The sequence below is a fragment of the Anneissia japonica genome, unplaced genomic scaffold, assembly GCF_011630105.1.
Source record: "Anneissia japonica isolate Jap-2015-1 unplaced genomic scaffold, ASM1163010v1 scaffold665_len1252844_cov201, whole genome shotgun sequence".
NCBI lineage: Eukaryota > Metazoa > Echinodermata > Crinoidea > Comatulida > Comatulidae > Anneissia > Anneissia japonica.
In genome coordinates, this window is record NW_022757135.1 from 56,336 (window position 1) to 72,006 (window position 15,671).

The window sequence follows — 15,671 nt, forward strand, 5'->3', positions numbered from 1 at the left end:
CAACATGCAGTGTGAGAGTAGCAGTTGGCAATGAACATAATTGGACTTGGGTCTATAGTAAAAAGAAAACAGAAGAAATAATTTTGAATATAATTGTGCGTGGGCAACACAGCCATTAAAAAAAAAATCACTAGTAACATAGATAGAGCATTTGAAATAGTTAATTACCTTGCTATATCAATACCATCCACATTTCTTTTAGGTCCGCTATGCAAGTCGAGTCTGGGTAGCTTTCACTCTACTTGATACGCCTGACATACAGGGTGATGTAGCGAATCCAGTGAATGAACCAGGTCTTTCAGAAGCCTTCACAAATATTGAAACCGCGATAAATATTGGTTATTTGAAATTCACTATGACGTCTGAAGAGGTAATTATGTATTTACTGTATTTGTATTTAGTCACGTGTCTATGTTTCTCTTTACTTTGCCATTAAATGGTTCACACTAGAGCAATTTAGACGCGTTGAGACAAATGCAAGTAACGCTTATCAGCTTAGTAGGCCTACTGCATTGCGTCAATACAAGCCGAATAGCATTGCTGCGTTTGCGTCAACGCGTCTATTGCTCTAGTGTGAACCAAGCGCATTACGCGCCTAGTAGCGTTGCTGCGTTTGCGTCAAAATTTTGCTCTAGCGTGAACCATGTGCAAACCGATCGTATTACGCGCATAATGCGCACGTGTACATATTGCTCGAGTGTGAACCAAATCTCGCCAGTGATGACTTGTACCGTATATGATTGTGCTGCTAGTTGATGTTGTACTCTTCAAGATTAATGTAAACCGCATTATGGATTTTCCACAATGAACCGCTGTATAAATCTTAAAATTAATATTGCTACAATTGTAATTTTACTTTTCAAACTAGGGTGGTATTGATATTTTTGCGCTGCCAAAGACACTGTCAGAAGAAATCATTGACCCAAACATTCCAATGACCGATTTAACATATTCACCCGGTAGGTATTGAACCTCTATATAATTTATCATAATCAATCAGTATCTCTACAGTATTATTAGTTTTCATAATCATCATAATCGTAATCATCATCATTAGACCACGTCACCACCACCATCACCATCACCATTATAATAATCATCATTATCATTAGCATCATCGTCGTCGTCGTTGCTGTCATCATCATCACCACCAATATAATTACAATTACCATTACCAATTCACTTTTCATTGTTCTTTAAGACTTTTTAAATATACTTTTATCATTTTTGTTTTAGGAGTGATGGCTGGAGCTGCTTGTGGATCAGCATTAATTGGTTTTACCTTGAGCTTTTCAATTAAAATATATATTGATGCTAGATCAAAAAATGGCAGCTGAAGCTGAATTGCATATATATAATATAAATATACATATATTTCAAGTTATATATATCATAATTTATATCATATATTATATAGGCCTAATTCCAGATACCCGCAAGTCCGACAGCATTGGGGATCCCGCTATTGCGATTCTTGGGCAGTGACTAAGTATTGTAAAATAATATGTATATATATGAATTATGTATATATACATATTAAACATTATATATAATATAATATAACATAATATAATATAATATAATATAATATAATGTAATGTAATGTAATGTAATGTAATGTAATGTAATATAAAATAATATAGTATACTTCCATAATTAGGTCAAAATAGTAGTTGTTTAAACCCAGACGACCAATAATCTCAAAAAACACCTTTTGAGCCTTAAATAATAAACTAGTTACCTTAATCATGAATTTATCCGTTGGCTTACAAACAACATGCAGTGTGAGAGTAGCAGTTGGCAATGAACATAATTGGACTTGGGTCTATAATAAAAAGAAAACAGAAGAAATAATTTTGAATATAATTGTGCGTGGGCAACACAGCCATTAAAAAAAATAAATAAATCACTAGTAACATAGATAGAGCATTTGAAATACTTAATTACCTTGCTATATCAATACCATCCACATTTCTTTTAGGTCCGCTATGCAAGTCGAGTCTGGGTAGCTTTCACTCTACTTGATACGCCTGACATACAGGGTGATGTAGCGAATCCAGTGAATGAACCAGGTCTTTCAGAAGCCTTCACAAATATTGAAACCGCGATAAATATTGGTTATTTGAAATTCACTATGACGTCTGAAGAGGTAATTATGTATTTACTGTATTTGTATTTATTCACGTGTCTATGTTTCTCTTTACTTCGCCATTAAATGGTTCATACTAGAGCAATTTAGACGCGTTGAGACAAATGCAAGTAACGCTTATCAGCTTAGTAGCCCTACTGCATTGCGTCAATACAAGCCGAATAGCATTGCTGCGTTTGCGTCAACGCGTCTATTGCTCTAGTGTGAACCATGTGTGAACCAAGCGCATTACGCGCCTAGTAGCGTTGCTGCGTTTGCGTCAAAATTTTGCTCTAGGGTGAACCATGTGCAAACCGATCGTATTACGCGCATAATACGCACGTGTACATATTGCTCGAGTGTGAACCAAATCTCGCCAGTGATTACTTGTATATGATTGTTCTATAATGTGCTGTTAGTTGATGTTGTGCTCTTCAAGATTAATGTAAACCGCATTATGGATTTTCCACAATGAACCGCTGTATAAATCTTAAAATTAATATTGTTACAATTGTAATTTTACTTTTCAAACTAGGGTGGTATTGATATTTTTGCGCTGCCAAAGACCCTGTCAGAAGAAATAATTGACCCAAACATTCCAATGACCGATTTAACATATTCACCCGGTAGGTATTGAACCTCTATATAATTTATCATAATCAATCAGTATCTCTACAGTATTATTAGTTTTCATAATCATCATAATCGTAATCATCATCATTAAACCACGTCACCACCACCATCATCATCACTATTATAATAATCATCATTATCATTAGCATCATCGTCGTCGTCGTTGCTGATCATCACCACCACCAATATAATTACCAATACCATTACCAATTCACTTTTCATTGTTCTTTAAGACTTTTTAAATATACTTTTATCATTTTTGTTTTAGGAGTGATGGCTGGTGCTGCTTGTGGATCAGCATTAATTGGTTTTACCTTGAGCTTTTCAATTAAAATATATATTGATGCTAGATCAAAAAATGGCAGCTGAAGCTGAATTGCATAATATTTACATAGAAATACGTTCATTAAAATACAGTACAGTATATTTACTGTCTCTTATACACATCTAGATGTGTATAAGAGACAGCATATATATAGGTCCATGGGCAAATTACGAACTTCGTGTGGACCTGATCAGATATCTGATAATTTTATCAAATCATTTTCGTATTTTCAAGACATTTTTGTCATGTTAATAACTGCTCATTATCAAGAATCTGTTGTTGACATGGTACCAGTTCTTAAGCTGTTAGTGTTACTTTTCACTGAACATCACCACATATTATTTTACCTAGATTGCTGAATATTTTATTGTCATTGGCTCTATGAAGGTTGAACTAGACAATGCAGTTTGGTAACCTTAAATGAGTTTCAACCAATCACTGTCTTATAAATGTTCTGAATAAACTTCATTGCCGCGCGGGTACACCTTATACAGTTTTATATATTATTTGTACGAAAGCGTTCGCTTTTGTTGAATACTCGATTGCAATACTTCAATACTTCGACTGTTAGAAATGGATGGTTGGCACAAAATTAGGGACCATTGCCTTCTAGACAATCAAAAATGAGCTTTCTGGTAATAAAAATCAATCAATAAATCATTAATTCATCATTATTGTCGAATTTGTAATAAATAAATAGATAAATAAATGAATGAATATATAACCACGTTTTAAGGCTTTAATTTTACTACATTTTTAAACAAAATATTTAATTCTTGAATTTTAGTTTTAATTTAATTTCATAAGTCAGATTCGACCAAGATTCGACAGAGAGAGCCCCCGACAGCATTTATTTTGCTTTTTTGTAATCCATTCGAGTTTTAATGACTTTACAACTTTTTAGAGCTTTTATTTCTATCTTGTTCTCATGTTTGTCATTGTATTATTTATGTTTTTATCGACGAAATATGTAATAGTATATGAAAAATGATAAATAAAAACATCAACAATTATACATATTAAAATTTAATCCGATTCATAAGAACTTTAGCTACAATATACCAAGGTAAACTAGTTCATGTATAAACTGTAAGAAAATAATGAATTCAATAGATTTACAACTGTAGTTCTCAAATATTTTAAAGTTAGACCTACGTCGACATGGCTGATTCAGTATTACAAAACTCGTACCATAGACCCATTGAAAACAAAGAGCAACATACACACTACACACAGAGCGTGGTGGAACGACAATTTGTGACAGTCAAATGGGAGGAGGGAATTGGAGAAATGCTGGGGATAATTTTGCATTTTCTGCTTCTATCTCGATCCACCATTTACGTTTAGTAATCTGCAGTTACCTCTTGAGCAGGTAATCCGCCTGGTGTACGTTTGTCGCCTTTCTTCTTGCTGACATAAAGCATGATTATGACAGTTAAGGAGATGCTGAATAGAAAAGTTCCAATTGCAACACCGACAACTGCCCCTTCAAATAATAATAAACAAAAAATAGTATTTCACGACGTACAATTTTTACAAAATCATCTTCAATGCTCAAATTATTTTCAACCACCAAGAAATTGATAAAATTGTCCAGAAATGTTATACTGTATAAACCGAACATTTATAATGAATTACTGTTCATAGGCTAAATTATTAAGGAATACATAATTACTAGTTTTACAAAATTCATTACAACACTGTCACTTACCGACACTATAACCATCGGCGGCGGTTTCTGATTGGACCGAAAAAGATTGAAGACTATTTGGGTCGACCAAAAATAGATATACCTAGAAGGATTTTTAATGGAAATAAAAATAGGATAAGACAGATAACTGCGTATTGGGAAGGTTGGGCCACATTTGACTTAGTACTGATTAACGAGAGTCCTTCTAGCAAATTATCAATAATCATGTCCAAAATTAAGGATTTTTAATCCATCTGTAGGTTGCACATTTTCCGAGAAGTATATGCTTCTTAGCTACGCCGTCCATGAAAGAAGGTATAAATATATGACCTTAATTCAGTTATTACTATAGCAAATGTAATGGGATGGGTGGTCCACAGGAAGATCGGGTGTGATTTGTTTGAAATGTGGGTTCTTACTGATTCTCCCTTGTCTTCCATTCCTTTCACTTGAGTAGTGTCTCCGTTGATACTCATTCTGATAACGAAAGACCCACTATCTACGAAAGTTCCCATCGAATTGATAGCCTCGTCAATACTTAACTCCTCGACAAGGTTTGATTTGACCAGCATTGTAAAGAACAGTATCACTTTGTTTGGAGATTCAGATAGATTCATCTAAAAAAAAAACAAGAACAAAAAAACGACAATGGCAACAACTTAATAAAATATAGAATAGATAGAATAATAATATATCATAATTAATATTGATAATCGTCATAAAATTATAAGTAAACAAACGATATTTTACCGTCACCGCATGAATGCGAACTGGAGAAATACCAGAATGTTTAGCGATTGTGACGAGAGCTGCAGACTTAAACCATTCTTCGTACGTCTGAATTGTGGCCCAGTAATTTGCTAATAAAGATTTCACAAACAACATTATGTTTATTGATTATAGGGTAGTGTATTTTAAAAATCTAAACTATGATAATTTTTGTGAGTTTTGGAATGGGATGTAATTTAATCACGATTTGCAACATGAAAGTATTTTACCACAAGTTGTTTATGACGCGCTGATAGAATTTCCTAAATTCTGAATGCATCACCTTTTCTCATAATGAAGTTATGCAGCATTACGAATACAAATAAATTGAATTTCATGAGTTAGTATTTTTAGCTCTGATGAGGAGCTCTAGAAACACTCTGCTGATTGATTAATCTTTTTTTGTATGGGCGGCCGTTACGGACAATATACTCTACTACTTTTCTTGTACTGCCCTCATTGGATTTTTCGAGATTACGAGAACTTTTTTATGCAACTTACATGCCATTGTGACCTGGAAGCGCTTGTTGTTTGACTTATGATAACACTGACTGACATCAAAGGCACCGCTTCGTGGATGGTTTGTACGAAAATCGTAAGCGTTGATTAGGAGCAGTTGTTCATCTTTTACATTCTAATTCAAAATTATTTATATACACATTAGAATAATAAATAAACCGATCACTATTTTTGCACACTACTACTACCACCGCCACCACCACCACCATGAAACGGATTTTCTATTAGCAAACATTACCTGATTTCTAGCTTCCACGTGAATCGGTATTTGTTGCGCCGACACGCTTCCATCAATATGCACAAGTTGTAAACTTTCCTAAAAAATAGACAAGTAAATCACCGACAGTAAACAATCTGTGTGGTTACATCATGTAAAAAGACACTAAGATATACAGAGAGCTATCTTATTTGCGTCACTTACTTTATAAGGTCTTAAATAACCGAAAAGGTTTTGATTCGATTTGTGATTCATTGGAAGTTGATTTCAATGAATCACAAATCGAATCAAAACCTTTCATTTATTTTCTCTCATAAAACAAGCTTAATAAACATACACATCTAGATGTGTATAAGAGACAGTATATATACAAATTAAACGTCGGGAGTCAGACTTCGTAAATTAGATTTAAAATGATTAAGAAACAAATTTAAATTAGTTGGCAGAATGTCCCGAACTTCAGAAGGGATCCCAAAATCGTGTTAAAACATTAAACACTGTATGAAAACAGCTGGTTCGAGAAAAAGAGTGAACAAACTTAAGATTATAAATTATTTGATACTGTAAATCGAGAAGTGAATATATATAAGTTATTTAATTTTCTTCCTTTATAAAACTTAGCCATTGAAGCTGTGGTTGAAATGAAGAAAATACTGGAACTAGATATGAATCTGCATTATAACGAACCAGCAAATGAACCGGCAGTGCAGTAATTTATTTGACTGAGGTTTATATTTGGGCAACAACGTATTTATTTTATTTGTTAATGGTCTCATCTCATAGTTTGCGAAATACTTACAGGTGTGTAGTACACTTCGACAATCCACGAACTTTCTTTGGTTGTTCCCTCATTATAAGTAACCTGCGTTGACCATACGTTGGCCATTATTTCACGATGGGGATACTGTAGAGAACCCAAAAAAAAGCATTTATTTTATTTTATTTTTTAATAATAATAATAATAATAATAATAATAATAATAATAATAATAGGCCTAAGTAATATGATGATGATGATGATGGTGATGATGATGATAAATTATAATAATAATAAAAAGCAATTATATATATCGCTTGCATCTATTACTAGAGTGGGGCTTTGGGAAATTAAATCTGATGAGAATACTTCCAGATAGAGTAACGTTTTCAGTTCTTTCTTGAAAATGTCAAAATTGGTGGAAAATCATAAAAGAAAATCTCATACATGCTTCAGAGCTTACTGAAATGGCCCTATATCAATACGGTAAGCCTAGCAGCAGCAGCAGTAACAGCAGTAGCAGCAACAGCAGCAGCAGTAGTAGTAGTAGTAGTAGCAGCAGCAGCAGCAGCAGCAATAGCAGCAGCAACAGCAGCAGTAGAAGCAACAGCAGCAGCAACAGCAGCAGCCGCCGCCGCCTCCGCCGCCGCCGCCGCCGCCTCCGCCGCCGCCGCCGCCACCTAATAATTTTTATAATCATAATTCTAATATAAATTACCTGTCCTCGATATGTAAACGTCAGGTTTTCTTTGCGGAAGAATATTGCGGATCCCGTACGCATCATTGGCGAAGGTGAGTTGCCCGAAATCATCTGAATCGTACAGTTTCCATGATACAAGTCAATTATGTGGGAAACCCCTTTAAAATAAAAAAATATAATAATGATTACATAATCAGTATGATCAAGTCAAATATGTAATTCAGATATAATGTTTAAACAATATTGTGCCATAACTCAATACATTTTTAAAATGTATAGGCATTTCAATCAATCAATCAAATTTTATTTTCACTCAATCTTATCTACAATATAGAATGAGTGGCATTTTAACTACACAATTCATTTATAAAATTATTAGATATTATGAGGATTAATTATATGATTTATATGAATAATAACTATTTTGAGAAGGAAATTAATTTATGGTTTGATGGTTAATTAATGGTTTGATATAGCTACATCATATAATAATTGTATCCTTATTATGTTTAGCTTTAGTTGACACTTTAGGTAGAAGATATTGAGAATTGTTGTTATTATGTATATTATCATTATTCTATATTTTATTCAATCACAACGACACTGAGTTGCAATACAGACGTATCAGTAACGGAATTTCTGTTGCTGCAAAATTTGTTTCGTGTTGCCATGTGTACCTGTATTGTAGTCATCGATGTATGAAGTTGGCACCGGACCATCGTAGCCATTGTATTTGAGAGTGGACTTCACATCTGTGCGGATCAGTTGGTATTCATCATCGTAGTATTCCTATATAAAAAATATAACTATTTTGCATGAACCAATAAAAACAATGTATTCATAGCTCAACTGATTGATATTCCAGTACAATGCCATTTCTGTTTATGACTATAATTAGATTTTTATTTGAATAATACAAGGCAAATGCAAAGAAGTCACATAATCTGTGATTATTCTTATCAAACTAAAGTAATGTTTATTCATTTCTAAAAATCAAATTAAATATACAAATGACTTTTGATAAACTTTTAAATTATAGTGAACAATAGTAATAGAACAGAAGTTATTACTTTAAAAGAACTTAAACACTTTCATGTCAAAATCACAACAGGCTTACAAACAAACATATACACATAATGCTCTAAATAGTTTTACAATGGGATTTTGGAAGTGTAGTTGAGGTCGGAGGAAATCTCCTGTCACTTAGCACCCAGGACAATGACATTTGAAGGCAAGCACCTTAACCACTAAGCTATGATAACTCCATTAATGAAGCTTGCGCTTTCCAACACATCGTCACATTAGTTATATAGTAAAACAAATTACTCACGTCAAAATCAAATTTATATTTTGCATTCGGTACGATTTCTTCGCCTTTGAAAACAAAATACGGAGGGACCATGGGAACTTCCAGAGAGTTGTAAAAAGTATCGCCAGTACACACTGTTCCTGGTGGAATCTGGATGGAAAATAATATATTATTTTCTACTTTTCCGAATGTATTTTTTTTTTTTTGGAAATAAATATAATAACATAAAGTCACATAAAATATGCTGTGGGATTAAGATGGGTTCGCAGAAAGATTTTTGATTGGGCGTGATGAAAGAGCGACAGACAATTAGAGTGCTATTATTTATTTTTTTTAAATGTTTTAAAAGTTTTTTGTAAGGAAGAGGTGATGAAAAAAGACAAAGAAGAAGACCGAAAATGCGCATGGAAAATAGTGTAGGCAATAGTGTAGGCAACAGCAACAGGGTAATAATTGATGAGATTTTAGATGGATAATTTTAATAATATTCCAAGTGCCAGATAGAAATTACAGTAATTCTAAAGAAACTCCGAAATATGAATCGTTCTTTCGTTTATCATTACTGAATTAGTTAATGGATATAACTTTTACCAAAAATGGGCTGTCGCCGTCTGAATATATGTCGGACCTAAATGCGAAGTAGTCATAAATGTGTTCAAAATCTCTGGTAGGCCCGGATGGTTCATCTAAGTTGATTGCTTTACCACGAACGCGCGTGCGTACGAGCGCTTGTGTCCAGGTAGATGCACTCAGATACTCTGGCTTGGCGAAGTACCAATCGACAGTGAATGTGGCGGAAAGCTTGGGCCAGTAGATGCAGGACTGCCAGTGGTTCACCGGTATTCCACGGATCGTCTGCTCGCCAAAGTATATCTCATTTCCTTGTCGTAACTGATTCAATGAGCTCAGTGGGAATATTCCGGCGACCTTATCAGGACTGTCATAATTTACAATCGAACAAATGCTCCCTGTTTTTATATCAATAATAATAACAATAATATTACAATAGGACATCATAATTAATTGTTAAGATATGATAATAAAGTCGCTATTATTTTAACTAAAATACAAGAAATAACAGACTTAATAAAATAATACATTTAAAGACAACATACGCAAAAAAATTTATATAATACAAAACGCAGATGAAAAAATGATTAAAAATATAATGTCAGACATGAAAACAAAAGTCAAAGAATAAGTGTATTTCAATATTTAATATAAAAATTGCATTTATTGTGTTTGATCATTAATTACATTAATACAGTAATAATTTATTTTATTGGTAATTCCTCGAAAAGAAAAATGTACATATATTTCCTAGAATGTATTAAAAGCAAAATTTTACCCACCTTGAATTCTATATAAATACTTGTATTTCATGTCAATTATAACACGTTGAGTTACGCCCTCTTCGGTATACTTTATTGCGGCCGTGCGATTCCGTCCATCAAAATACTCCTCGGCTTCGAATTTGAATTTCGTCCCTTCTTGAACTTTGCCTTCAATTTTCATTTGAAAGTTAGGAGGAAAAAGTGGCATCGGCATCGAGTTATAAGGTACCTCTGGCTCGCACACGGTCTTATCGCCTGGGTTGATATAAAACATAATTTAATAAACTAAGTCTCCTTTTTTAGGCTTACCGGGGCTGATTTGTTTTCTCTCGACTAATAGCAACTCCACTTTCTAAGCATCGTAAAGAGACTTTACGTATATGCGAATTAATTTATAAAAGCGTCGTTCCATCCTGTAACTTTTGGATGTAAATTAAATCTTAAAAACAACATAGGTCTATCATTTATACATATTCAATGGGTAAATTACTGACTAGGCCAGCAAGACTATAAAATGAATAAAGCTCTACAGATGGAGCATTGAATAAAAGGTAGGCTTGTACTACTATGTGATGATATTAATTTTAATAATTTAATTCTAAACTAAATACTTCCTGCGGTGAACTTCATGTAGGCCTAAGCCAACTTCTATTGAGAAGCAAATTAAAATGATCCCGTTTTCACTATTATTATACAGTTTACTGCGATTACCATACTTTTTAATGCGTAATTGTACTGTATGTAAAAATAAAGAAACGGTTACGTGTCTTTAATTATTATGTTTGAAGTTTATTAGCAGACGATATATCTCTATGACGTAATATTAAGGATGATGTCTTAACTAACCTTTGAAATCGATATGATCCGGCAATGAAACATCATCACGTAGGCTGTTCGGCTCAGCTTGGAACTGCAAGACCTTCAAAATTGAAAAATAGAAACAAAACGGAACAGTAATTTGTCAGCAATTTCCATTAAAAATCTAACAAGTATTGTTATTGATGTACTCCAATCGTCATTATCGGCAAGAAACACAAATAACACACATCAGTTTACTAATAATACACATTCTAAACTTTGTAACGTATGGTTTTGACTATTACTTACGTAAAATGCTCCATTGTCTATGACTGTACGAAGATTTTCTATAGCATCTTCTAAGGTTGTCTCGGAAACTGGATTCGACACAGCGCCCTCCGGTGCTCGATTTATCATAGTAAATTCTACATACACTCTTGTAGTGTCATAATCAACCTAATAATTATACACAGCAACTTGAGAACATTTTTGAAAACTTTTATAAAAATAATATTATTATACACTTTTATAAAGATAATATTATTATTGCAGTGCACCTTCCAATCCGATACCATACCCCTCTTATTCCCTCTAATTCGAGACCACTTTTACAATGAACCAAAGTCGTCTCGAATTGGAGGGCGAACTGTAGTAATAATAACACTGGTTCTACTGCGTAAGACCTACAAACCTGCAAATCCTGGACTCTGATTGGTGAAATCTTTGCTGCTTGTGCAATTGTGAGTTGCGTGAGCGATATGAATTCTTGTAGATTCGATGATACGCTCTCATACTTTTCTTTGAGAAAAATGATAATGATAAACAATAATTATTATTTCTTTTTCGTTAATTGTAAGAATATTTTACTGCCATTCTCAAAAACTTTCAGAATCATTTTTTAACTTCAAAACACACATTTTCATCTTACGTTACGACCACTACAGTGTTCAGAGTAACAGTGGCTTATACTATACTAGATAGGACTTATCTATTATATACCTTGGTTTATTCTCGAGTGTAAATACGCAATTGAAAAAAAACCATATACAGTGTTTAATAAGGACATAATGGGACATCGTAGGCTACCCTGTAGCTTTTCAACGAATAAAGTCCTATGAAAAATCATTGTGTAATAAAATGCCTCCGACGGGATTCGAACCTGCGACCTCTCGCTGACAAGGCGAGTGTCATAACCACAAGACCACGAAGGATTCATGGTTGAACAGGTCCAAATACCCGTCGGGAACATTGTATTACACAATGCTATGCCTCAAGAGGGCCATACGTATTCGTTGAAAAGCGACAGTGTAGCCTACGATGTTCCATCATGTCCTTATTAAACACTGTATATGTACCTTTGATGATTTATATTATATTTATTCAACAGTGTTAACGGCTAACTTCCTTCAATATCATATAAATATAGCTATTTATATAATTCGCTTAATATTATAAAAAGAAGATTGCTTGAGACGTCAAAGAATCTGCACCTGTAGTTCATTGTCAACATTAGAGGATGGATCATATCTTTCCTATCTAGGTATAGACAATGAACAATTCACAACGTTAGTACATTTTGTATTTATTCAACACAAGTGAAAAAAATGAATATCATATCGTTCCCGCCATAGAAAATCAAAGGTTAGTCGAACTCTGTGACGGTAAGGAGGAGGGTGTTTATATTATTCTTAAGAAAATCCTAAGCACTTAGATTTCTGTAATCATACATTAAGTAAGTTCTACATTATTTGTGTTTTCTTATTATTAGTTTCGGCCTTAGGCCTTCTTACTTCTGTGGTGACGACTGATAGTCCAATGGGTATATTCGTCATTCCCGCATTGCCTTCTTCAGTAGCTGTCCAACCGTCCTAATTGGAGCACAATGAATCACAGAAACATTAATGACATTCAATACTGAGGTAGAACTCTTGACAAATTTAAATTCTCACATCTTATAACAGTTTTTCAACTCATTTTCTCAATGCTTATATTTATGCTCAATAATAGTGAGCCAGTACTCTAATTTTAGTGTAACCAACGCCAACAACCAAAGAATAGTGACCCAGGGTTTCTATAATAGATTTAGCGGTATTGCTACTGCTATACATTTTTCAATGATGAAATTCCAATTATCTTAACACATACTAGAAACTGAGTTTGATATTTAAAATTTCTTCATTAAAAATGTACTTACCGATGAGATCAACCAATCAAATGTAGTGTTGCCTAGGTCTTGACGAAAATCGGTATAGACATTACAGTCAACATCTCTGAATGGAAACTATGTTTAAGAATGATAAAAAAAAGTTCATTATTCACGTAATTGGATATATATATGTATATATATACATACATATATAGGCCTATATATATGCACGATTATAACAGCATGGCAATTTAAACATAATTAATGATATTTACAACTCCTTTATAAAAATATTCATCACTGATGTAGAACAATTCGGCGGCTGTGGCAATTCGAATACTCCCTCCTTGTCCTACAGGCCTACCAAAAGTATCTGTTGTTGGAATAGACTGGATCGAACAGTTTCCATCAGCCGCATTAATGACGTACATAACCCCTGTCACAAAAGATAACGACACACTAAAATTAAATCGAACAATGTTTTGAACATAAGTTTGCGTAAGACCAGAATGGCCAACAGTCACACCACTCTACAACAAACCGTGGTGATACCCCTCTTCCTCCCCTGTTTTTAAAAATAAATCCACCCTCTGTACATTACTAACAATAAGTGAACTAAGATGGCAGGTGTTTGAAAGAAAAATTGTATATAAAACCTGTGTTGAAATCATCAATTCTCGTCGTTTTCGTCATTACTCCGTAGTCAAACGAATCGCCGAGTGACGTGTAGTCAATGCGTGTTAGGTTCATACTATAGTCGTACCACTCCTGCAATACGGTACATAAAATAGGCTCAATATTACAATGGCATAGAGTTCGACATAGGCCATGATTGCGAAGTCTGAGGCTAACTCAACCACTTTGGCAGACTTTATCTACCTTGTCTTTCAGAGTTAAATAATACTTAACTCTTAGTAGGCCTATGATATTAATTAATTTAGGCCTAGATGTGCATGGATATTATGTGGCAGGGCCGAAATGCTTCCTCAGAGATTATAGACGACTGGAGAACATGCGGCTCTTGCTTACTCGCGCTAAATGAAAACTAAATAAATTATTTGAGTAGCAGTGACTTTAGTTCATATCGTTAATGTAGGCACAAATGTAATGTAAATTTATGTATTTAATATTAAAGAGATACAGGATGAACGATTTTCATTCCAACTACTAAGATCATTTGATAATTCGAAGTATAGGCCTATCACTAGATATTATTGGTGTCTTGACTTGCGGAAGGGGTGTTTTTCAAATGAAAATTTGTAACTATTTCACTGATGTGTTTGGCGATGTGCCCAGAACTGCAAAAGCAATGACACAGTCTTCTTGGACAAATGGGGTCCAATCCCGACTATCCACTAAACAAGCGACACATTCATCGATCCATTTACTCCCCAGCCTGCTCTATTCTACAAAATTGATTATTTACTGCTATCAAAATATTCTATAGAACACAAAACGTACTTACGTCAAAGTAAGTAAATAGCGAGTATTGTGGTAACGAAAGCTCGCTTCTTAATTTGAATTGTTCGGAGACTTTCGGCAGTTGTTGCTTCCGCCCGGAACCCGGGCAGTAGACCCCAAATGGTACCTACAGTTGTACGTGGAGAAAATAAGTAGGCGCACCTTGTTAGTCAGAAGTAGCACAATGAAATTCTCGTGTTGAATGATTGAATGATATTCATCAAGATTGCTTAACATTTAAATGCGATAATATTACACAGATCATAGGTGCCGTGATGTACCTGCATTTCACTGACAATACAGAATTGCATCAGATAACAAAAACATAAAATGTGTAATAGCTAAGTAAAAAATGGCTATATATGACCTTTGTGCATTATTGGTCTCTCGTAAAGGCCAACTCAGACAGCGTCGTACGACGCAGCCCGACGCAAATTGTTGTCGTGTCGGGTCTGTGTGAGTTAAACGCAGACGCGATGGTGTGCGTCGGGGTCAGTCGCGTCGTAGAATATTAAACATGTTTAATATTTCTCACGACGGCTTAAGACTGTCTCCGACGATAAATCGGGTCGGGCTGCGTCGACCGACGCTGTCTGAGTTGGCCTTAAGGGGTCAAAGCATTGGTCTGGTGCTTAATGCGGTGCAATGCACTGCAGCGTAACTCGAGCATGTTTGTCAATTGGAACCCAAAGACCAAGAGTAATAAAGTTGACACTTTTTGGTTTGTTAAATGCGTTACATATACATAGGGCCTATATCTGTCTCTTATACACATCTAGATGTGTATAAGAGACAGTCTGTATATAGCGCAAGTTATTATGATGCGAACTGAATGTTCGACATATTATTTTATTAAACACCTTATTTGAATTTATAACTATGTTTTT

The 15,671-nt window shown here is 34.3% G+C and overlaps 3 protein-coding genes and 1 long non-coding RNA gene across 4 annotated transcripts in view; 2 read left to right on the forward strand and 2 right to left on the reverse strand.

Annotated features, from left to right (window-relative positions):
- Nucleotides 1-1,372, forward strand: part of LOC117124474 — a gene marked incomplete in the record, with an annotated part of 11,671 nt that extends 10,299 nt beyond the window's left edge. The window contains 3 exon segments of the mRNA XM_033270710.1: nucleotides 203-370; nucleotides 869-959; nucleotides 1,237-1,372. Of these exon segments, the coding sequence (XP_033126601.1) occupies nucleotides 203-370; nucleotides 869-959; nucleotides 1,237-1,337 (360 nt within the window).
- Nucleotides 1,373-1,986: 614 nt separating this feature from the next.
- Nucleotides 1,987-3,191, forward strand: LOC117124477. Its single transcript, XR_004447981.1, has 3 exons — nucleotides 1,987-2,149; nucleotides 2,664-2,754; nucleotides 3,030-3,191. It is a non-coding gene; the product is annotated as an uncharacterized LOC117124477 (long non-coding RNA).
- A 905-nt stretch (nucleotides 3,192-4,096) lies between these two features.
- On the reverse strand, nucleotides 4,097-11,982 carry LOC117124434. Its single transcript, XM_033270666.1, has 15 exons — nucleotides 11,869-11,982; nucleotides 11,487-11,633; nucleotides 11,226-11,298; nucleotides 10,398-10,634; nucleotides 9,637-10,013; nucleotides 9,067-9,195; nucleotides 8,414-8,525; nucleotides 7,755-7,894; nucleotides 7,080-7,184; nucleotides 6,302-6,379; nucleotides 6,046-6,178; nucleotides 5,527-5,636; nucleotides 5,196-5,393; nucleotides 4,798-4,879; nucleotides 4,097-4,572 (listed from the first exon to the last, which is right to left on the reverse strand). The coding sequence occupies exons 2-15, from the start codon at nucleotides 11,592-11,594 to the stop codon at nucleotides 4,430-4,432; spliced, it is 2,025 nt and encodes a 674-aa protein (XP_033126557.1). The 5' UTR covers nucleotides 11,595-11,633; nucleotides 11,869-11,982; the 3' UTR covers nucleotides 4,097-4,429.
- A 716-nt stretch (nucleotides 11,983-12,698) lies between these two features.
- On the reverse strand, nucleotides 12,699-14,925 carry LOC117124429. Its single transcript, XM_033270661.1, has 6 exons — nucleotides 14,789-14,925; nucleotides 13,980-14,091; nucleotides 13,599-13,759; nucleotides 13,372-13,458; nucleotides 12,968-13,045; nucleotides 12,699-12,713 (listed from the first exon to the last, which is right to left on the reverse strand). Exons 2-6 carry the CDS (start codon nucleotides 14,071-14,073, stop codon nucleotides 12,699-12,701), a joined length of 435 nt encoding a protein of 144 aa, XP_033126552.1. The 5' UTR covers nucleotides 14,074-14,091; nucleotides 14,789-14,925.
- Between the last annotated feature and the right edge of the window lie 746 nt (nucleotides 14,926-15,671).

Bases quoted from the DNA above. Each gene is read 5' to 3' on its own strand.
- LOC117124429 (XM_033270661.1), bottom strand. From the start codon at position 14,073: ATGAACCTAACACGCATTGACTACACGTCACTCGGCGATTCGTTTGAC. The intron at 13,760-13,979 runs GTTTTATATACA...CTTTTGTGACAG, and splicing joins AATTGATGATTTCAACACAG to GGGTTATGTACGTCATTAAT. The intron at 13,459-13,598 runs GTAAATATCATT...TCTTAAACATAG, and splicing joins AATATTTTTATAAAGGAGTT to TTTCCATTCAGAGATGTTGA.
- LOC117124434 (XM_033270666.1), bottom strand. From the start codon at position 11,594: ATGATAAATCGAGCACCGGAGGGCGCTGTGTCGAATCCAGTTTCCGAG. The intron at 6,380-7,079 runs GTAAGTATTTCG...TCTATTTTTTAG, and splicing joins TCGAAGTGTACTACACACCT to GAAAGTTTACAACTTGTGCA. The intron at 6,179-6,301 runs GTAATGTTTGCT...ATTTTGAATTAG, and splicing joins ACGTGGAAGCTAGAAATCAG to AATGTAAAAGATGAACAACT.